Source organism: Hevea brasiliensis, chromosome 15, assembly GCF_030052815.1.
Source record: "Hevea brasiliensis isolate MT/VB/25A 57/8 chromosome 15, ASM3005281v1, whole genome shotgun sequence".
Classification (NCBI taxonomy): Eukaryota; Viridiplantae; Streptophyta; class Magnoliopsida; order Malpighiales; family Euphorbiaceae; genus Hevea; species Hevea brasiliensis.
In genome coordinates, this window is record NC_079507.1 from 3,721,317 (window position 1) to 3,745,036 (window position 23,720).

General features: G+C 32.3%; 1 protein-coding gene across 2 annotated transcripts in view; it reads right to left on the reverse strand.

Moving 5' to 3' along the window:
• Positions 1-2,982: 2,982 nt before the first annotated feature.
• Positions 2,983-23,720, reverse strand: part of LOC110663263 (probable LRR receptor-like serine/threonine-protein kinase At1g56140) — a 31,875-nt gene continuing 11,137 nt past the window's right edge. For both annotated transcript variants that reach the window (XM_058135919.1, XM_058135921.1), the window contains 6 exons: positions 23,540-23,701; positions 22,300-22,418; positions 21,997-22,207; positions 21,234-21,465; positions 3,645-3,795; positions 2,983-3,547 (listed from right to left, as the gene is read on the reverse strand). In XM_058135919.1, coding sequence (XP_057991902.1) covers positions 3,164-3,547; positions 3,645-3,795; positions 21,234-21,465; positions 21,997-22,207; positions 22,300-22,418; positions 23,540-23,701 — 1,259 coding nt within the window. In that variant the 3' untranslated portion in view covers positions 2,983-3,163. The remainder of the gene's footprint in view (positions 3,548-3,644; positions 3,796-21,233; positions 21,466-21,996; positions 22,208-22,299; positions 22,419-23,539; positions 23,702-23,720) is intronic.

The window sequence follows — 23,720 nt, forward strand, 5'->3', positions numbered from 1 at the left end:
TGAATAAGGTGACCATAAAGAACAGATATCCTCTACCACAGATTGATGATCTATTTGATCAGTTGAAGGATGCAACTGTATTCTCCAAAATTGATTTGAGATCGGGCTACTATCAGTTGAGGGTGTAGGAGCAGAGTATTCCTAAAACTGCCTTCAGGACTCAGTATGGCCATTATGAGTTCTTGGTGATGCCATTCGGGTTGACTAATGCTCCAGCTACTTTAATGGGCTTGATAAACACTATCTTTAGGCCATATTTGGATCAATTTATAGTGGTGTTCATTGATGATATTTTGGTGTACTCAAAGAATGCAAAGGAATATGACAAGCACTTGAGGATAGTGTTGCAGATTTTGAGGAAGAAACAGTTGTATGCCAAACTGTCGAAATGTGAGTTTTGGCTGAAGGAGATTACATTTTTGGGGCATATTGTATCTTCAGAGGTTATCCAAGTGGATCCTAGTAAAGTAGAAGCCATTCTTAATTGGAAGCCACCCAAAAATGTCACAGAAGTTCGGAGTTAGCATGACAGTCCCTTTCGGAACTCCCCAGTAGTAACGGCTACTTGGGATTGATAATGGATATTGATTATGTCTCCCATTAATAACGGTTAGTGGGGTAAGACTACATGAGTACTCATTAGCTAGCTAGCCCTTCCCTCATTAATAACGGTTAGTGAGGTTGAGATTGCTTTGTTATGGTGTACAACACGGCACTGATCGTGAAATTTTGTGTCATGGCCTAAATTGTGTGTTGATGTTGGCAACACTAATACTTTGTGAATTGTGATTTATGAAGTGTGATTTCTCATTTGAAATGTTATTCCAATAAATGGTCCTTCTGGACTTAGAACTATTGTGAAGTTTTCATGCTTAAGAAAAATGTGATTTATTATGCTTTTACAAGTTGTGTTTTACTTTAAATTTTAAAGTTATTAGTTGTACACCACTAAGTGATATACTCAGCAATAGCTTCTTTATGCTGTGGCAGGTAAGGGAAAGGAGAAGGCTGCCGAGTGAGAGACTTAGAAGCAGCATTTTAGTATTGATTGTGGGTATTTATGTTAAGTATACCCTTGTGATTCCTTTGGATGTATTTTGTACCTATATGTATGGATGTACGGATATTGAGTAGTTTGTATTAAAAAGCACTGCATTACTAAGGTATTTTGAGTTTGTAACTATTTGTATTTTATTTTGAAGCTTATGGAAATGTAACTTCTGTGATATTTAGTCTATCATTATTTTCAATGAATGTTTACATTAAATTTTAACTATTCTCATGCAGTTTTCCGCAAAAGAATTGATAAGATCAAAAGCTATAATTTGTTTAAAATCTTTTGTAGTATAATTAATGGATTATCAGTAGTTGTAGTTTGGTAATTCATTAGGTATACTACGGAAACATGTCATGCCTTATAAGAGATTAGGTGTGACATAACCTCCTGTCGCTAAACTTTAAATGATTTGAGTTCTGAATTGATATAGATAAATAAAATTAAATAATTAAATGCAATTTGTAGTCTAAAACTTGACCTACAAAATGGTTTATTCAATCAATCAATTAATTTAACTTCTGAAATTTGTGAGTTTAAATTGTTTCTGTAGATTTGACCAAAACTTGAATGCACATTCTTTCAAATTATCCCTGCTGGATCTTTGAATCTAATTATGAACCACAACTTCAACTTATTCCATTTGAATCTAATTATAAACCACAATCTTTTTATTATTATTATTATTATTATTATTATTATTATTATTATTAATTTCAAACTTAAATTTCAATTATATAATTATTTAAAATTAAAAAATAACTACTATTCAATTTGGTTGGTAATCTAGTAATTATATTTATCTATATTAAATTTTTTATGCATAAATTTATATAAATAAACAATTGCTACTAATTTAATAGTCGGTAATATTATTTTGTACTTATTAAAAAAAACAACCAACGACTTTCCTTGGTAAAATTTAATAAAAAATATGAGACAAAAATTGCAGATCAAAATTATGGTTGGTAATTACCGGCTACATAATTTTGGTCAGTAATTTGTAGCAACTTCACAAGATGTCCATGACCTGCCACTAAATTATTGACCAAGAAATCAAAGATTATCTGCAAAATTAGTGGTTGGTAAAATTATGGACCAAATAAATTTGGTAGGTCCCTACGCACCAATTTGTTGACAAATATTTTTGGTCAATAATTCATCGGTAACACAAATTACAGACCAAAAATCACCAAATTTTAAAAGTGGTAGCAAATGTTTTTATTTCTTGTAGTGTAATTTTCTCTATACATTGCTTTTGATTGATAACACACACAAGTTTTTCAACCATCCAAAGTTTTTTTCGTTGGTGATTAAAATTTGTTTTTAAATAAATAGTATATATCTTTAAACCATCAAAAGTTTTTCTTATTAGTTAACAAAATTTGTTTTTCAATAATTAGTATATATTTTAAACAAAATACATTAGTAGATTTAATATACAAGATTTCACTATAACCAAAAAAGTCTTAAGTCTATATTATCATTCAACAAATGTTATTATAAGTCAAATAAATGTTGTTACAAACTTATATTGACATTTTTTTTTAAAGATTGTCACTTATGCCATTATCACTATATATAAATTAAAGCAACATTTACAATAAATATTATGTAAAATTTTATATCCTAATTATAAGTGGACTTATCAGGCCAATTAATGAGCAACCGAATAGCTTCCATATCTAATCCACAAATAAAAGTTAAACCTATATAGATGAGAGGCTTAAACTTATATAGGTACATGAGGCTTTCAGGCCATATGAAATCGCTTAAGCCTAAGCTCATGATTAATAAACCCTGGCCCTAATAGCCAAAGGAGAGAGAGTAGTAATGCAATAACAAAATTTATTTTGTCATATAAGAGATCAAAGATTGACATTTTAATGGTCTTTTTATTAAAAAAAAATCGAAATATATATAAGATATATTCTAACTTAAAAGTTTAAATTGAAGCAAACATGAACTTTCCATATTAGAGTACATATACAAAAATCATATTCAGTTATTCACTCTCAAAATTATAACATATATACAAGAAATGGAAGAGAGGAATTTTATTCAACAACAAGAAGATGTAAATTTTAGAAATAGCATATATACCAATTATCACCTTCCTTCCCCAATAAGATCAGTGAGGCTAGACACAGTGAGATTTAATGGAGTATCCATTGTATCAACCCCTGTATTATTATTGTTGTTTTTGCTACTTTCAGCTTCAATGGATTTAGTAGAATCTTGATTTGAAAAGCTAGAGGTTATATCCTTAAAATCCCAATCAGTCAAATAGCTTGGCTTTGATACTATAGCATTCACTTCGATATCTCCAGCAAGCATGCCTACAACACGTGACATTGTTGGTCTCATCATTGGTGAGCCTTGAGTACACAAGAGAGCAACCCCTATGACCTTAAGAGCTTCATTTTCATCAAAATCAGTTAAGTTTGGATCCACTAGTGCCAAACTTTGGTTATTTGCATGCAAACTCCATGCCTACAAGCATAAGTGGAAACTTTATTAGAAAAATATAAAGCTAGATAAGTAAGAGAGAATAAAATAAAATTTAATTTTAATTTTTTTCTATCCTTACCCATTCAAGAAGATAAATTTGTTCCTTGGCTAAGCAATTATCAGAGTTTGGCCTTCCACTCAGAATCTCTAAAGCAACAACTCCAAAACTAAAGACATCAGCCTTCTCTGTCAAATGTCCACGCATTGCATACTCAGGTGCCAAATACCCTCTGAAGTTAAGGAAAATATGGTTGTTTACAAATTTTTATCTCAAAAATCCTTTAATCTATTGGATACATATATATGTCTTATTCAATTATTTATTTTAATGTGCATAACAGTTTTATCGATATTATAAATAGTTTACAATTAACCCACAATAACTAATGATTAGAAATTAACCTGCCAAACCCCCCTGCCCGACAATATATATATATATATATATATATATATATATATATATATATATATATATATATATTGAAGTCAAGTAACGATATTCAAGTAATGATATCCTATTTGAGTAATGGCTATCTATCATTATAATGATAGAGTTGTGTGAACATAATGTTCTTATATTGAAGTGTTACCTCCTTATGACATCTTTTCTTAGTAATGGCTATCCATCTTATCGGATTCAAATGTAGTGTAAAATAGATAAGGTTTTTGCATCTTGGTGGATTAGTACGTGCAAAAAAGCTAGTCCAAAAGAGTAAGGTTCATTTTAGTAGTTGAAATATAGGATCATTGACTAAAAAATCAATAGTGATTGTGAATACTATGAAGAGGAAGAGGGTTGACATAGCTTGTTTTTGAGAAAGACAAGGGAAAAAGCGAGAGAGATTGACGATTATGGAAGTGAAGAGAATTGGTGATAAGATCATCTCCTTGAAATTAACATTGGAAAAGGAGACTATTATCACTATCAATGCATATGCACCTCAAATAAGTTTAGATGATAAAGCTAAAAGCAAGTTCTAGGAAGATGTAGATGCATTGATCTAAAGGATTCCCAACGATTACAAAATTTTTTTGAGGGGGATATTTGAGTGGACATGTGGGCAATAGCAACATGGAGGGTTCGAATATGGGAGTAGGAATGATGAAGTGAAGACCATTTTTCAATTTACTTTCTCTTATGATATGGTTTTGGCAAACACCATTTTCAAAAAAAGAAAAAAGGGAATTATACTTGATTACCTTTTAGTGTGGAGAAAGCCATAGCAAAATAGACTTCTTCTTTACTAAAAGAAGGGATAAAACTCTATGTAAAAATAGCAAAATTATCTTTGGTGAGACTCTAAGTACTCAAAATAAGCTTGAGGTTTTAGATGTGAAGATAAAAAGCAGAGTGAAGAAGGAAAAAAGATTTATGCAACCTATAACTCGATGGTGGAACCTAAGAAAGTAGATGCATTAAGAAAGTAACAATGGTTATATTAAAGTGTATTTAAAGGTAAAGGACTACTCCTACAAAAGTCTTAGAGGTAGAGTGAGGAGGTTAAATGGGCTATTAAGATAAAAAAGAATGAAATAAAATGTTACTGACAGTTTAGGAAATATAAGTTAGAAAGAAGAGTGTAAGGCTTATGTAAATCTCTAGCCAATTTGTTTTAAAAGTTAGGGACATAAGAGGGTGTAGAAGCTAGCATGACTAAAGGAAAAGAGAGGCAAAGATCTAATTTAGGTCAAATGTATTAAAGATGATAATTAACAAGTTTTGTCAAGAAATAGTGAGATCAAAAAGAGATAAAGATGCTACTTTGATTAACTGTTCATTGCAAGCCATGAGTATGAAATTACAAACCTTACAATTCCTTTAATACATAAGAACCCTAATACACTCATAGAATCAAGTTTATTGAAATTAAAGAGGCCAGGAAGAATACAAATATAGGGAGAGCTTGCAACCTAGATTGTATACCCATAAAAGTATGGAAGTGCCTAAGGTAGGTTGGAGTAGCTTGGCTAACAAAACAATTCAATAGCAATAACGAAATATGAAAAGATGCCAAATGAATGGAGGAAGAGCACTTTGGTTCCTATCTTAAGAACAAAGGAGACATCCAAAAGTTATCCAAATTATAGTGATATTAAATTAGAGAGTCACATGGAACTATGGGAAAGCAATTAAACGTAGACTTAGAGACACTATTAAAGTATCAGAGAATTAGTTTGGCTTTATGCCTAGTAGATATACAATAGAGCCTATCTTTCTATTAAGAAAATTACTTGAAATTTATTAGGAAAGGAAGAAGAATCTCCAAATTATATTTATTGAATTAGAAAAAGCATAAGATTAAGGGAAATTCTTTGGTAGATGCTAAAAAACAAATATTTCATCTCAAATTTATAAATATCATTATTGACATGTATGAGGGGACAATCACAAGTGCAAGAACAATGGGATGGGATATGGACAAGTTCCTTACATATAACAGTAAGTTTACATCAAGGGTCAGTTTTGGGTTTATGATAGTTGCCTAAGATGTCATACCTTTATCATTGAATACTTAGTGTTTTGAGTTTGTTTCTTGTTCAATTAGCTTTTTATTGCTTATTTTTATGTTATTAGGTATTTACAATAGCATATAACAGCTTATGAAGCATAAGGAGGTGAATTGAGCATAAAAAAAAAAAAAGCAAAAGACACATCACGTATTTTAAGGCAAAAGGAGCTGTGATTTTGATAAGGATTTAGCTAATGATAAAACGAGTTTAGGGATGTCTTATTCATGATATTTATAGGCTAATAGTGAAAAATGAATAGATTCGGACATTAAGTCATAATGTGTTTCCTTAGGCAGCCTTAATGGTGCTTCTACGTGATCCACTATTTAGAGTTTGAATCTGACCTTATGGGCTTAGATGGACCTTAATTGACATATTTTGAAGTGATATAAAATTGGGCCAGATTACATTAAGGGTCACATGTTGAGTGTGTTTAGGCTTTTTATGTTTTATGTGGGACCATGAGTTTGGGCTTTAATCAGTAGGTTTAATTACTTTATTTAAGGCCTAAAATAAATAAAATAAAGGTGTGTAGTTCCCCAAGGTCATGCAAATATTAGATTTGTACAAGGAGAGCTATTTTTAACTTGTTTTCCTACTTTAACTAGGATTCTTAAGAGAGTTTTAAGTTAGAATGCAACTAGGACTTCCAAATTAGATCTGAAGTCTTAGTTAACCAATTTTTTTCTATGAAAAAGATCCAAAATACAAATCTGGAGCTTTTCAATTCTCTTATACTCAGAGTGGCAAAATTCCCTCTTTCTACATTCAAAGGTGTCGAATGCTTGATCTAGCTGCTAGTGTGATTTCTTCTTCTTCTTTAGGTTGTGGAGTACTTGTACATCCCTTTGGAGTGTGTGGCGTCATCATCAACCTCAGATTCAAGTTGTTCAATTTCCATTCAAAAAGGGCAATATGTTCTTCTATGTTATTTTGGTTGTGTTTTCTTTTGTTACTATGTGTGAATAGTTTTCTTATTCAGTATAGGGGATTGTTGAAACTATGGAATAATTGTCATGAGACTATTTTGAGCTATTAATTAAATCAGTATTTTTCTTCACTTGAATATCTATGTTTCTCTTATGATTCATGAAAAGATGGTATGTTTAATTATTTAAGAGGCCTACTACTTAATTATTCATGTATGTCTAATCCTAGTATAGTTGATTAAGTCTGTAATTGCTTAATTAACTTTGCATCAGTAGCAAAGGTGATATTATGTGAATTCATCATATTGCTTAAAGATTCATAGTCTAGGTTCAATGATTATGCCACATGTTGTGTAATTGTTATCCAGAATTAGTTATGTTTCTCTAGTACGCTAAAGCTGCTATTGAGCTAAATCTTGTGCTTGACTAAGGTTGTTCAATTGGTTATGGATTAATTAGATGATTGCTTTGATTAATCTAATAAGTAAGGAGAAACAGGGAAATTAACACTTGTTTGGTTTATACAATCAATTTGTTTAAGTGAATTAATTATTACAGTAGTTTCAGTGATTGATACTTAACTTCCATGGTGGATACATATCTTTCTACCGAGCCGTTATCATATAGTGTTAGTTGCATTCTTGATACTTTTAGCTTTTAGTTTAATTTAATTAGTTTTGTTTCTTTAGAATTAATAAAATTCAAAACCCCCTGCTTTCTTTATTGTTAGTATGTGTGAATACTTGAGTTCACTTTAATAATTGGTCAATCATTCTCTTTGGGGTTGACCTTTACTTAATCTTGTTACAAGTTAGTCTAGTAGAGTACCTTATTTAATTGGTGCATTCGGCACGGATCAAATCTTGGTGCCATTGGTAGGGAGTGATTTTGCATTGATCAGTAAATCTGAATTCAAGTGTGTTTAAAGTTTTTTTTTAGTGTTCTCTTTCAGGTTATATGTGTAGTGGAGATATCGACATAAGGCTTCAATGCATTAAGGATTTTTTGAAACATTAATCAGAATCTACAAGCTCATCTCAAAACATCCCTTTTGAAAATCCTTTCATTTAATCTTCCGAGCAAGAATCTAAAACAATAGCAATGACTGTGAATCAAAATGCTAATCCTAGGAGTTGTCTGCTCCTAACATAAACCAATAACCATTGTGTGTTGAGTATCCTGCTTTAGCAATACCTTTTGAATTGAACTCTAGATTAATACATCTTTTGCCTTCTTTTCATGGTCTTGCAGGTGAAGAACCTCATAAGCACTTAAAGGAGTTCCAAGTGGTGTGCTCGACCATGAAACCAACAGGGATCACTGAAGAGCAAATTAAACTTAGAGCTTTTCCTTTCTCTCTAGCTGATTCTGCTAAGGATTGGCTCTATTATTTGCCATTAAGATCCATTAACTCATGGAATGACAAAAAGAGGCTTTTCTTAGAGAAATACTTTCCAGCCTCTAAAGTTGCCAATATAAGGAAGGAAATTTGAGGCATCATGCGATATAATGAAGAAACCTTGCATGAGTATTGGGAGAGGTTTAAGAAATTGTGTGCTAATTGCCTCCATCAACAAATTAGTGATTAGTTACTCATCCAGTACTTCTATCAAAGACTTTTCCCAACTGATAGAAGCATGATTGATACTGCAAGTGGTGGTGCATTGGTTGATAAGACACCTAAAGCTCCTAGGAACTTTATATGGCTACCAATTCTCAATAATTTAGCACTAGGCATGAAGCACCACAAAAGAGAGTTAGTGAGGTAAGCCATTCTTCTTTAGAAAATCAAATAGCCAATCTTACCTCTCTTGTGAGCCAATTGGTTATAGGTAATGTGCAACAAGTCAAAAAGTGTGGAATTTGCTCACTAAAAGGGCATGCAACTAGCATGTTCCCAACTAGCATGTGTCTAACATTGCAAGATGAGCCAAGTGAGCAAGTTAGTGCTATGGGTGGATTTCTTGAATAACCACAAAGGAGATATGATCCTTACTATAACTCATACAATCTAGGATGAAGAGATCACCGCAATTTGAGCTATGGTGGTTAAGCTCTAAAAAGAAACTTTCCTAATGGTCCTCTAGCTTTTTAACAAGCACAACTACAATACCACCAAAGGCAACCAACTATGCCATCTCAGAGCCAAAGTATGTCACTCGAGGATATGGTCAAAACTCTTGCATCTAGTTCTTTACAATTCCAAAAAGAGACAATGACTAGTATTCAAAACATGAAAAATCAAATAAGCCATCTAGCTTCTTGAGTAAGTTGATTAGAAGCTCAAGGGTTGGGCAAGCTTCCTTCCTAAACTCTTGTCAATCCCAAAGAAAATGCTAGTGTAATTGTGTTGACGAGTGGTAAAGAGTTGGAAGAACCACCAAAAAGAACCATAGAAAAATAAAAAGCCAATGAAGTTGAAAAGGAGCTTAAACCATCAAAAGAGGTGAGTGCATCATCTACATATCTAAGGTAACACCTCCTGCTCCTAATTCTGTTTTTAAAGTTCCACCCTCCTTCCCTATTAGATTTACAAATTCCAAGAAATAAGAGGAGAAGGAGATTCTTGATATGTTTAGAAAGGTGAGAGTAAACATTCCTCTCTTGGATGCTATCAAGCAGGTGCCTAGGTATGCCAAATTTCTAAAAGAATTGTTCACTTCCAAGAGGAAGTTGAGAGGCAATGAGAAGGTAAGTGTGGGGGAGAAGGTTTCAGCTATCATACAAAAGAAACTTCCCCTAAAGTGCAAAGATCCAAGTATGTTTTTTATTCCTTACAAGATTGGTAACACTAAATTCGAAAGAGCTATGTTAAACTTAGGTGCATCTATAAATGTCATGCCTAAATCTATATATGCTTCATTGAACTTGGGAATCATTACAAAATACTGGTGTTATTATATAATTGGCTGATAGGTTAAATGCATATCCTGATGGTGTGAATGAGGATGTTTTAGTGCAAGTGAATGAATTGGTCTTTCTTGCTGATTTTTATGTTCTTGACATGGAGGATGATCATTCTTCCAGTTCATGGCCAATTTTTTAGTTAGACCTTTTCTGAAAGCATCTAAGGCAAAAATAAATATGCATGATGGTTCACTCACTGTGGAATTTGATGGTGAGATTTATAGGTTTAATATTTTTGATGCCATGCGATATCCTAGTGATGTGCATTCTATTTGTCATTTAGATGTGATTGATGATTGTGTTGATGGGATTTTTGAGTTAGGTGATAAGGATATATTCAAGGTGGCATTCTGCCATGATATGAAACAAGAAGACTTTACTAACTCAAAGGTGGAGTCTGCTATGAGTAAGAACATGGATGAGAGTATTATGGAGTTGCACCATTCGTCTCCATTAAGTTATGTAGCTATAACTCTTAAATTACCTTTTTCACACAAAACTTTTTCCTTCTATCGTGCAGGCACCTAAGCTTGAGTTGAAGCCTTTGTCTGATCACTTAAAGTATTATATTTGAGTGAGGATGAGACACTACCTATTATCATATCTAAGAAGCTTACCTTAAATAAGGAGCAAAGGCTTATTGGAGTGTTGAAAGAGCACAAGAGTGCTATTGGATAATGTAACACCCCTATGTTCGGTAGTGCGTTCTACTGTTCCGGTGACCAGTGTTTGTCCGGACAGCTAGGATGCCTAGAACTACATTTAAATGTTAGGGAGGAGACATAGAATAATGAAATACAAGAAAGGAAAATACAAGAAAAACAAAGGAAAAATAATGGCAATAAAATGAAACTAAGTTAAATGAGCCAGCACTGCAGCGATGGGTGACCGCACGGGGAAGTTATGGCACAGGCAATAGCCGACCCCAGGACTGCAGGGAACCCTCAGAATTTAGTTTCGAGACATAATTAAAGGCTTATTGAAGTATAAATGTCATTAGAAATATCAAAGAAAAATTAATTAATTAGTACAAAGAAAAACGAGAAATCGAGAAAACGACAAAACTCGGTGTTACCGAAAAATCGGGAATACAACCCGAATAGGGGCATTGTGGTCATTTGACACTAAGAGTTGGCTTTTGACCTAAATGTCAATGAAAAATAAATGGTATTACATTTGGGAAAATCAAATGAAAAATGGAATTAAAGATAAAATGTAAATTAAGAGAAATTAATGTTAAAATTGCAATTTTTGAAACCTTATATTATAATATCATTAATCTAGGTTTAGTGAAGCACTAAGTGGATATATTAATACTTAAAATAAGGTTAGAATCTTCTACTCACTTCATCATCCTCACCAAGCTCTCCCATGGCCGAAAATGGTGTCCCAACTTTCCTCCATGGAAACCACCTATGCAAGCTTGAGATCACCTTCATTTCAAGCTAAATTCTTGAACTTCCTTCATTAATCTTTGCTTACACACCTTGGGCAGCAATAAGAGAGCAAGAAAGATAAGTTTTGGTGGAGTTTTGAAGAAGTCCAAAAGAGGTAAGTGGTTATTTTCAATTCTTGTTTCATTAAAAGTGTAACTAAGGTTGTGGGTAGTTGAATTATTGAAGAATTTTTGAGGTTTGATAAATTGTTGGTGATGGAGCATTTTGGCAGCCATGGAACTTCATCGTGTATAGCTTGTCTTTGCATGTAAATGGTTGTTGAGATGTTAAATTAAGTGTTTAAATGTATTGGAGTTAATTTTCATGTATAAAGTTTGATTTGTAAGCTTGAAAAGTAAAAATGGAAGTTGATGTGTATGTGTAATTTTTGGAAAGCCTCAAAATGGAAATTGGTAAGGTTCAAATTCATGAAATGTTGTTGAAATATTATACAAAAGAATGATAGCATATATGTATGTGGAATAGTAGTGATAGGTATGTAATTTGATGATGGAAGTTTGTGTGATAATTAGAAGTATTTATGTGTATATATTGTTGGGATTGAACTTGTGAATTGTGACTGCATTTTGTGTATTTTGGAAGTGGTTATATTCTGTCCAAGTTGACCTATAATGTAGAGAATTGAATGGTTTTGGTTAGTGCCAAATGCATAATGGTATGGAGAAGTGAGAAGGTAGTTGGTGAATTGTGACTCCTGGTATGAGGCCAATTGGAGGTGAAACCAGGCACAAAATGTGCCAACTTTCATGAAGAAAGCCTACCTAAATTCTATCCAGAAAGTAACTTGAAAAATGACCAAATCCGGATTAGTGACTTGAAAGCCTAAAAATTGATCATTTGGGCAGCAGTTTGTATTTTGACCATAACTTACTCAAAACAGGTCCAAACAACCTGAAATTTTTACCACGAATAGTTTAGACATAGATCTACAATTCTTATGAGGACACCAAAGCCCAGAAATGGCCAGAACCAAGCCAATAGCTTGCACAAGTTCAGGTACCAAAACTGGCCAAACCAAAAGTGACCTAAAAATAACCTAAGCCTACCATTTTAGTGCATTCTGTCCAGCATTGGTAAATTAACCATATCTTGGTCTATACAACTCAAAATGACCTGAAATTTTGTCCCGCGTGCAATAAGACAGAGACCTACAAGTTTGTAGTTTGGACCGGAACCCAAAAACCGAGAGAACTAGGTCGTTCGGCTAGGTCAAAATAGTACACCGAAATCTGGTAAATTGCAATAAAATGCAATACACTTGGAAATGAAATTGGTAACATATACCGACACTAAAGGGCTATAAAATTTGACATATTGGTAACATTAGAATCGACTCACTTAGAGTGCATCAAGGGTCAACATTATAGGTTGACTAATGAAATGAATTGAAGGGAATAGTACCAAGAAAATTTAAATATTAGATTTTATTATTAGAAACAAATTCATTGAGTACTGAAACACTTTAAATTATGTGTTTCAGTTGAAAAGGATATTGAGAAGCATAAGGAACACTGAGTCAGAGCCAAGAGGCATTTATCAGAGGTCTGTGCACAATACTTTTTATATTCACTGCTTTTACTAGAAAATTTACTTGGAGAATTGAGTTATGAATAATTTTTTATTATTTTGGCTTTGAAAATTTTATTCGGAAATTATTGTGTTGCCTACTTTGCAAATGCAAATTTTGAGATAAAATATGATTTGTGGTTTGTATGAAATATTTAAATATTGTGATTTGAAATTGTTTTGATTCACACTTGGCATGACAATTACTATGTTCCTCCTCCATTTATGGGGTGAGTAACTATATTCCTTCCTCTTTGACTTACCAGTCTGAGGTGAGTATGGATGAGTTCTCATTAGCTAGCTAGCCACCTCCCTCATTGATTTCGATTAGTGGGGTGAGTGTGCCTTGTCGTGGTGTACAACACGGCATGTTCGGAAAATTTGTGTCATGACCTAAGTTGTATTATTGATTGGCAACACTGTGTTATTGAATTGTTTGATTAAATTTGTGTTATATGAGCTTTGAAAAATTGTGAATTGTTTAGATTGTAAATTGTCAATAAAAGTTTTACATACCGCATTTTAAATTGTTATTGTGCACCACTGAGTAAATTTTACTCAGCGATAGCTTTTTCATTGTTGTCGCAGGTAGACAGATGGACAGAGCAGCAGAGTAGGCTGCTTGTACCACATTTTGAGATTTCGCCGGGTATAATGAGTATATCATATTGTGTAGTTTTTGTTGTAATATATGTTCACTGTATGTATATATTGTACTTGATCTTGAGCAGTTGTAAACTAAAATTATAAATTATTTTGGCTTGTAAAAATATTGTGACATATTTCTTTTTTCTCATCTTTTGGGAACACTGGAAAATTGATTGTTGAACTGAGTTGATAATGTTGAGAAAATTATTGTGTTGAATTGTTATTGGAGTTTGGGATTAAAGAATTATATATTTGAAGTGCTTTTTACAGGTTTTTGAAGAAAAGTTTTATTTAAAATACAGATGGCATTCTGCCAAAATTTTTACAGAAATTGTTAATACTTCAAATGTGTTATTTTGTTTCACTTTGGTTAAAAGAATTTTTAACACCTGTCAATAGTGCTCACCACTGTAAAAAGAAGTAAGAAAAGTTTTAAAATCCCTTGTAGTGTATTTAATAGGTTATCAGTAAACGAAGTTGGTAATTCATTAGGTATACTATGGGATCATGTTATGCCTTACGAAGGGGTAGGGTGTGACAGATAAACCATAGCCGACATCAAAGGCATAAGCTCCTCCACATGCATGCACCGTATCCTACTCAAAGAAAGTGCAAAACCATTTAAAGAGGGCCAAAGTAGGCTAAATCTGCCCATGATCATGGTTGTGAAGAAGGAGATTTTGAAACTACTTGATGCCGAAGTGATTTACCTAATTTTTTTATTCTAACTGGGTGAGTCCAATCCATGTTGTGCCTAAGAAGACTGGCATCACAGTTGTAAAGAATCAAGATAATGAGTTTGTCCCCACTAGAGTTCAAAATGTGTGGAAAGTGTGCATTGACTATCGCAAGCTTAATGTTGCTACTAGGAAGGATCACTTTCCACTGTAATTCATGGACCAAATGTGTGAAAGGTTAGATGGTCATACTTTTTATTGCTTTCTTGATGGTTATTCTGGTTATAATCAAATTGTCATAGCACTTGAAGACCAAGAGAAAATGACTTTTACTTGTTCTTATAGTGCTTTTGCTAATCGCCGTATGCCTTTTGGTCTTTGTAATGCTCTAGCTACCTTTCAAAGGTGTATCTTTTCTAATTTTGTTAAGTGCATCATTGAAGTATTTATGGATGATTTTACTATTTATGGTGACTCATTCGATGCATGCTTGCACAACCTTAAACTTGTGCTTAAGAGATGTGTTGATGCTAACCTTGTCTTGAACTTTGAAAAGTGTCATTTAATGGTAGATCAAGATATTGTGTTAGGGCATGTTTTTTCATCTAGAGGTATAGAAGTTGATAAAGCTAAGATTTATACCATTGCATCTTTACCTTACCCCCACCATTGAAGTGCATTCTTTTCTTGGTCATGTAGGTTTTTATTGAAAACTTATCAAGGACTTCTACAAGATTGATTTACCTTTATGCAACTCGCTCACAAAAGATGTGGAATTTAGCTTTCATGAGGCGTGCAAGGTTGCATTCAACAAATTGAAGGAACTCTTAACTTCGGCTCCTATGATCCAACCATCAAATTGGGACTTGCCGTTTGAAATTATGTGAGATCTAGGAATCATGCTAAGGGGGCTATTTTGGGACAAAGAGTGGGTAATACACCTCATGTAATATACTATGCTTTGAAGACCTTGGATGATGCCCAATGCAACTACTCCACAATGGAAAAAGAACTCTTTGCTATTATCTTTGCTTTAGAAAAATTTCATTCTTACTTACTAGGTACTAAAGTGATTGTGTATTCTAACCATGCAGCTCTTAGGTACCCATTGAAGAAAAAGGAAGCAAAGCTAAGGTTGATTAGATGGAAACTATTGCTACAAGAGTTTGACTTGGAGATCAAAGATAAAAGAAGGGTTGAAAACTTAGTGGCCATCCATCTTAGTCATTTGCCACAAGAGAAAGATGCCTTACCCTTACATGAGTTCTTCCCTGATAAACAATTATTTTCACTTAGTGGTGACGCACCTTAGTATGCTAATTTGGTAAACTATTTGGTGACCAAGACTCTGCTATAAGAATTGACTAAAGCTCAAAGGGATAAGATAAAGAGTGATGCTAAGTATTACATATGGGATAAGCCATACCTATGGAGGCATCATGCAGATCAAGTAGTAAGCGAGTGTGTTCCCTAAATTGAATTTCATTCCATTCTTTCCTTTTGCCATTCTTATGAGGTTGGAGGACAGTTTGGACCTAAGAGAACTGCACATAAGGTACTTGAATGTTGGCCATCCATTTTTAGAAATGCATGCCTTTTTTGTAAGACTCGTGCATAATGCCAAAGAATAGGTAATCTTTCTCATAATGATCAAATGCCCTTGTCACTTATACTTGCTTGTGAAATTTTTATTGTGTGGGGCATTGATTTCATGGGACTATTCTCTTCTTCTTTTAGTGATGTTCATATTATTTTAGCTGTGGATTATGTTTCTAAATTGGTGGAAGCTAAAGCTACTCAAACTGATGATGCTAAAGTTGATATAGATTTTGTAAAGTAGACATAGAATTCTAAGAGCTCTCATAAGTGACAGAGGAACACACTTTTGCAATAGAACTATTGAGGCTCTTTTAAAAAAAAATCATGTGACCCATAAAAGTTTCTACTGCCTACCATCCGCAAACAAGTGGACAATCTAAAGTTTCAAATCGAGAGATTAGGCCCATTCTAGAGAAGACAGTTAATCCTTCAAGGAAAGATTAGAGTTTGAGGTTGGATGATGCACTGTGGGCATATAGGACCGTAAACAAGACTCCAATTGGTATGTCTCCTTATCGATTGGTGTATGATAAGCCCTATCATCTCCCTGTGGAAATTGAGCACAAGGCATTTTGGGCTATTAAGTAATGCAACATGAACATTGATAATGATGGAATACATAGGAAGTTGCAATTGCAATAGTTGGAAAAAATTAAGAATAATGCATATGAGAATCTAGAATCTACAAAGAGAAGACTAAAGCATTCTATGACAACATAGTTAGAAAGAAGTTTGTGGTTGGTTAGAAAGTACTCTTATCCCACTCGAAACTTAAACTTTTTCTAAGTTGCATTATAGGTGGGTTGATCCTTTTGTTGTTAATAATGTTTTTTTATCATGGTGGAGTTGAAATTCAAAGTGTAGCAACAAACGAAGTGTTCAAGGTGAAGGGGCATAGGTTGAAGCCATACTATGAGAGCTTTTAAGAGCATAATGTTGAAAAGATGGACTTAGAGGGCCCCAAGTATGGAGAATGAAGAAAGATATGAAGTTAAGCAAATGACTTTAAATAAATGCGCTACTTGGGAGGCAACCCAAGGATCTTTAATAATCATATTTGCTTTTATCCTTTCTACTTTTATTTTTGTTTCTATTTCCTTACCCTTACATAGAGGACAATGCAAGTTTTAAGTGTGGGGGAGGGATTAGTGTCTTTTGCATGTGTTTATATGTATGTTAGTGCATTTTCGCTTTTTTTTTTTTTTTTTTGTCTACATGTTATGCCTTTTATGTGTTTTAGGTGCTTTCCAAGATTAATGAGATTAGGTATATTATGAGTATGGATTGATTTAGCTTGATGAGAGCATAGGTAAATTGAATGAGTTGAATTACAACTTAAGCTTTCTTTATGTGATAATTTAATTGAAATGTTGAATATTCTAATATGGAAGATCAATACCTTTTGTGAGCTTTTGAGCTTATAATTGAAACTTCAATATCAATCTATTTCTTTTGTTGTGTGCATATTCATTCCTTGATTATATATCTCTAGAACTTGCTTTAAATCTTTTTGACATTATATGGATATATGTATGTATTTAAGTGTTGAAGGCAAATTAGGTGTAACCACTTAAGCTTAAACAGTCAACCTATCAACAACTGAAAGTTGGCCCTCTAGTGAGCTAATTTTGAGCCTACATTATTCCTATTCTTTGTAATTAAGCCACATTATAAGCCTTAGCCTGTAAAATAAGTGTTTCTACCCTACCATAGGATTAGTAGAGCATTTAAAACTTTTTTAATGGGTTTTGGTTAGAATGTATGTAAAAATGTTAGTGAATTGGGGATATGAGTACGAAAGTATACATTTGGATGTTCTTGTGACTAAAAAAGAAAAGTGAAAAGTAAGGAATGAAAAGCAAAAAATTCAAAAAAATAAAAAAAGAATAAAGGGTGAATTTGCATTCATTCCTATACCGACATTCCTATAATGAGAGGGCATCAATTATTATAATTATTGCTGTTGAAAAGGTGTGAAAAAAGAGTTGAAGCTAGAAAAGAGCCTGTTTTGTAATGTGACGAATTCTGATTGGTACAAATTTTATATTGTGAATTCATGAGTTTTGAATGCTCCACTAATTTCTTCGATTTTTAAAATTGTTTATCCTTTATTCCACACTTTTACCCTAGCCCCACTACAACCCTGATAAAGACCTTCTGATTTATTTTATGCCTATGATCTAAGTAGTGGAGATGAGATGAACAAGCAAGCTTATGGTAAGTTATGTTCATAGATCGAATTTTGAGAGAAAACACTTTACCCCAAAATAAGAGATGGAGTGATTCTTATGCCTATTTAAGGATCCTCCATGTTGGTATGTTTAGCTTTTTAATGAGATTGCTATCTTAAGTAAAGTTCTAATGTATGTGAAAAGATTTTTTTCATGATATTTATGATTCTTAGAGAGCTTGGTTATATTCATGCTTATGATATGCTTATCTTTGATAATCTTGGAAAGTATAGATCGAGTCATTGTTTTATATTTTAGTTAGTTTTGATCTAGGATGACCAAAAGCTAAGTGTAGGAGAATTTGATAGTTGCCTAAAATGTCATATCTTTATCATTGAATACTTAGTGTTTTGAGTTTTTTTCTTATTTAATTAGCTAGTTATTGCTTATTTTTATATTATTAGGTGTTTACAAGAGCATGTAAGAGCTTATAAAGCATAAAGAGATGAATTGAGCGCAAACAGAGCAAAACACACATCAAGCATTTTAAGGCAACAAGAGCTGTGATTTTAATGAGGACTTAGCCAATGACAAAATTAGCTTAAGAGTGTCTTATTCATGATATTTAGAGGCTAATGGTGAAAAACGAACAGATTCGAACATCTAGTCATGTTTAGCTTCTTTAGATAGCCTTAATGGAGCTTGTATGTGATTCACTATTTAGAGTATGAATCTGACCTTATGGGCTTAGAAGGACCTTAATTGAGATAATTTGAAGTGATATATGAAAAATGAGATCAATCGGGTCAGATTACATTAAGGGTTACATGTTGAGTGTGTTTGGGCTCTTTATGTTGAGTTATGTAAGACTAAGAGTTAGAAAATTAATTAGAGGGTTTAATTGCTTTATTGAAAGTCCAAAATAAATAAAATAAAGTTGTGTAGGTTCCCAAGGTTGTGCAAGTGGTAGATCTATACAAGGAGAGTTATTTTTAACTTGTTTTCCTATTTTAACTAGGATTCTTGAGAGAGTTTTAAGTTAGAATGCAATAAGGACTTCCAAATCAGATCTGGAGTCTTTGTTAACTATTTTCCTCTATAAAAATGGTCCAAAATAAATATTTGATGCTTTTCAATTCTCTTATACTCAGAGTGGCAAACTATCCTCTTTATGCATTCAAAAGTGTCAATTGCTTGATCTAGTTACTGGTGTGATTTATTCTTCTTCTTCTTTGGCCTGTGGAGCACTTCTACATCCCTTTGGAGTGTGTGGCATCATCATCAACATCAGATTCAAGTTATTTGAATTCCAATCAAAAAGGTCAACATGTTCTTCTTTGATATTTTTTATTGTGTTTTCTTTTGTTACCATGAGTGAGTAGTTTTTTTGTTCAGTAGAAAGGATTGTTGAAACCATGGAATAATTGTCATAAGACTATTTTGAGCTATTAATTAAATTAGTTTTTTTCTTCACTTGAATATCTATGCTTCTCTTGTGATTCATGAAAAGATGGCATGTTTAATTATTTAGGAGGCCTACTACTTAATTATTCATGTATGTCTAATGCTAATATAGTTGATTAAGTCCATAATTGCTTAATTAACTTTACATCAGTACCAAAGGCGATATTGTGTGAATTCATCATATTGCTTAGAGATTCATAGTCTAAGGTAAATGTTTATGCCACTTGTTGTATAATTGTTATCTAGAATTGGTGATGTTTCTTTAGTATGCTAAAGCTGCCATTGAGCTAAATCTTGCGCTTGACTAAGGTTGTTCAATTGGTTAGGAGTTAATTAAACGTTTGCTTTGATTAATCTAATAAGTAAGGAGAAATAGGGAAATTAACGCTTGTTTGGTTTCTACAACCAATTTGTTTAAGTGAATTAATTATTGCAGTAATGTCAATGATTGATACTTAATTTTCATGGTGGATACATATCTTTCTACTGAGCCATTATCATATTGTGTTAGTTGCATTCTTGATACTTTTAGCTTTTAGTTTAATTTGATTAGTTTTGTTTCTTTAGAATTAATAAAATTCAAAACTCCCTGTTTTCTTTATTGTTAGTGTGTACGAATACTTGAGTTCAATTTGCTAATTAGTCAATCATTCTCTGTGGGATTGACTTTTGCTACTAGTTAGTCTAGTAGAATACTTTATTTAATTGGTGCATTCGGCATGCATCAGTCTATAGTTGTTTACCTTAGTTATGGATGAGCTACTTAGTTGTATTTAAGATGATGTCCCATGGTGTATGTTATTTATATAAATAATTAAATGTTGGAGTTATGGTGAAAGACTCTTTGAGAATAAGAGCTTTAGGCTATGTATAAGTAAGATAGAATATATGCATTACAAGTTAAAGTCTCATAAATGAAATGGAAGGGAGGTTTGATTGGTGAACGGAGTAATAGATGATAATGTAACACATAAGATCAAAAAAATATGGATGAAATGGAGGATTTCGAAGGGTATATATGCTACACAACCCCAGGATCCTTAACAAAGTGGAAGGTAAGTCCTATAGAATCATGATTAGGCTAGCTATGTTGTATAGAAGTGAATGTTGTTTATCTAAGTTACAACATACCTACAAGATGAGTGTGCTAGAAATGCAAATGTTCAAATAGATATCAAGTAACACGAATGGATAAGATTAGGAATGACCACATCTACCAGATGGTCCATAAAACACACATTAGGTATAAAATAAGAAAAAATTGATTAAGATGGTTTAGCCATGTCCAATATAGAGCACCGATGTCAAAGTTCAAAGCTGTGAGAAAGTAGTAGAAGAAGTGAGAAGGGAAATTGGGAGACCAAAAATGATGTAAAAGGAAGTAGTAAGACAAGATTTATAATTCCTGGATATCAATGTGGAATTGATTTCAAATAAGATTAAATAACAAAAATTATTTATATAGCTGACTCCAACTAGTTTGAAATTAAAACTTATTTATTATTATTCTTGATTTTAGCAATCCAGAGATATGCATTCTAAATTTGAATCCAAAATAGTCCAAATATTTACTCATCCCAAACTTATTTAAAAATTATAATGAATCCAACAACTATTTTCCACAAGTAAAACTAAACTTTTGAAACACAACTCTACAAGCATATAGAAATCATAACATAAATATTTGAAAATAAGCAACTAAATAAAAACACTTAGAGAGAAAGGGTGAAAGAGGTTACATGGTGCCTGCAATTCGAGTGCTGATATGGGTTTTCTTATCATCATAGAGCTTTGCCAGTCCAAAATCAGATATTTTGGGGCAGAGTTCTGCATCAATCAAAATATTACTTGCCTTCACATCTCTATGTACAATCCTTGGCCTTGACTCTTCATGAAGATAAGCTAATCCTTTTGCAGTTCCAATGCATATATTGAAGCGGGTTGGCCAATCAAGCTGAAAGCTATTTTTTGCTGCACAAATATATGTAAAAGATAGCTTTTGTTATTAGTAAATGTTAAAAAAAAAAAAATCTAATGATTTTCATCATGATTGCAAAACTTCAGTTTATCATCTATAATATGGTTACTAAATTTTAATTTTATTGTAATTAAGGTATTCATACCTTAATTTTATTAATACTCATTTTAGAATCTAAAGGTCATAAGTGTGAGTCATGAAAAAAGACTCTGCAAAATAGGGGTAAGAGTACATGCATCAACTCTCTCCAAACCCACAAGTATGGGTAACTTTGTGCTTTGATAACTTTCTTTGTTTTTTTCTTAAGATATTCATACTTAAATTTAATATGATTTCAACAATAATCTTATTGGCCAACTATAAATTGAACGACATGTAAAATTTCTAATGAATTTCTCATATGAATGAGTTAAAAGTACCTTATTTGCAATAAAATTAAAATCCAATGAGCAAATTGAGATAAATTGAAGTTTTATAACCATAATAAAAATCAATGCAAAAGTTGAAAATAATAGACTTAATACCAAAGAGTGCCTTGTCAAGGCTTTTGTTCTGAAGATATTCGTAGACCAACAGGCGTCTATTTCCTTCAATGCAACATCCATATAATTTGACAAGATTGCGATGTTGAACAGCAGATATGGTAGCGATCTCAGTTATAAATTGACTATTTCCTTGGCTTGATTCTACTGAAAGTTGCTTCACTGCCACTTCTCTTCCATCAAAAAGTGTACCCTATAAAAAACCACAATTTAGTAACATAAATTAGGATTATGAGATCACCAGTTAGGAAAATTTTGTAAAGATGACAATGCAAGATGAATTACCTTGTACACAGGTCCAAATCCTCCCTCTCCTAACTTATTTGAAGGGCTAAAGTCTTCTGTGGCTGTTCTCAATTCAGCATAGCTAAATGTGTTGGGTTTATAATCAATCCCAACAAACACTGCACATTTATGAGCATTATGATAACTTAATTACTTATCAATCATTATTCATAAATATGAATAATATTACTCTAAGGAATAAACCATTTGAGACTTAAAGTTTGCATGCTTTGTTCATTGAGTCCTCGAAACTTTTATTTAAATTCACATTAAAGACCTTTTTAATAAAACAGTAAAATACCTCTTCAATTTTGTGTTTTTCCTACTTAGTACTTGAATCAGAAATCCCCTTTTTAACTTAAATTATTTTCAAGTAAAATTCATCACTATTGGTTCAACTTTTTTCTTTTTGATTTTGTCCTTAAAAAATAATTTTTCATTTGCTTTTTATTTTTCCTATAAAATAAAAACAGTAATTTGAAAAAATGTTTGACAATAAATATGTAATATTTTAAAAAATTTTACTACATTAATCTATTCATTGTGATAGTGTAATAGTAATGGTAACGGTGATAGGTTGAGTCATTTGAATTATTGCTTCCTTAAAAAAATATTTTTTTTAAAAGTTATTTTTTGCTTTTTAATGTTTCTAAAAAAATAATTTTAAATGCTTGAATAAGTTGTTTTTATTTATGCTTTTTCAAAAATTAAAAAGTAAATACCCTAATCACTACTTTAATCATTTAAAAATTGAAATTCACACAGAAAAGATATGATACTTATAGTATAATTAATTTGCCTTGTAGAATATATAGTTGTATTGTTTCCTTTTAACTTTGCCCTCCTTTGTAATTAAAAAAAAAAAAAAAAAAAAAAAAAGTGAATCACAATAAAAACATTACTAAATGTGAAGCAATGAACAAAAAAAATAATTATAAGCTTTTTTAACTTCTTACTAAGCGATCTCTAAATAGGAGCTAAGAAGCTAGACTCATGGCCATCTTGCATAATGATTGTGAAAAATTTTTATCTAAATTCGTTCTATTATGATCTAAAACATAAAATATGTGAGACTCATATATTTAATAAATGAGTTTCACCATACATCTTATCTTTTAGATTTATGGTGAATCAAGTATAGACAAAAAAAAATCCAATCAATTTTTCTATTTAAATTAGGATGTAAATAGCCAAGCAATTCGTAAGTTATTTGCACTTAGAATATAAAATAAAAACTTACCATCCTCGTCATCTTTCCTCGTTTTTCTGTTGAAGTAAAGAAACGCAAATAACAAAATAAAGCCTACAATTGCAGCAGAGAGAGTAACACCAACAATCAACCCTGTTTTTTCCTTCTCTTTACGAGTATGTGGCGGTATCCCACTAACAGTAGGCATAAAATCTGCATAGAAATTTTACAT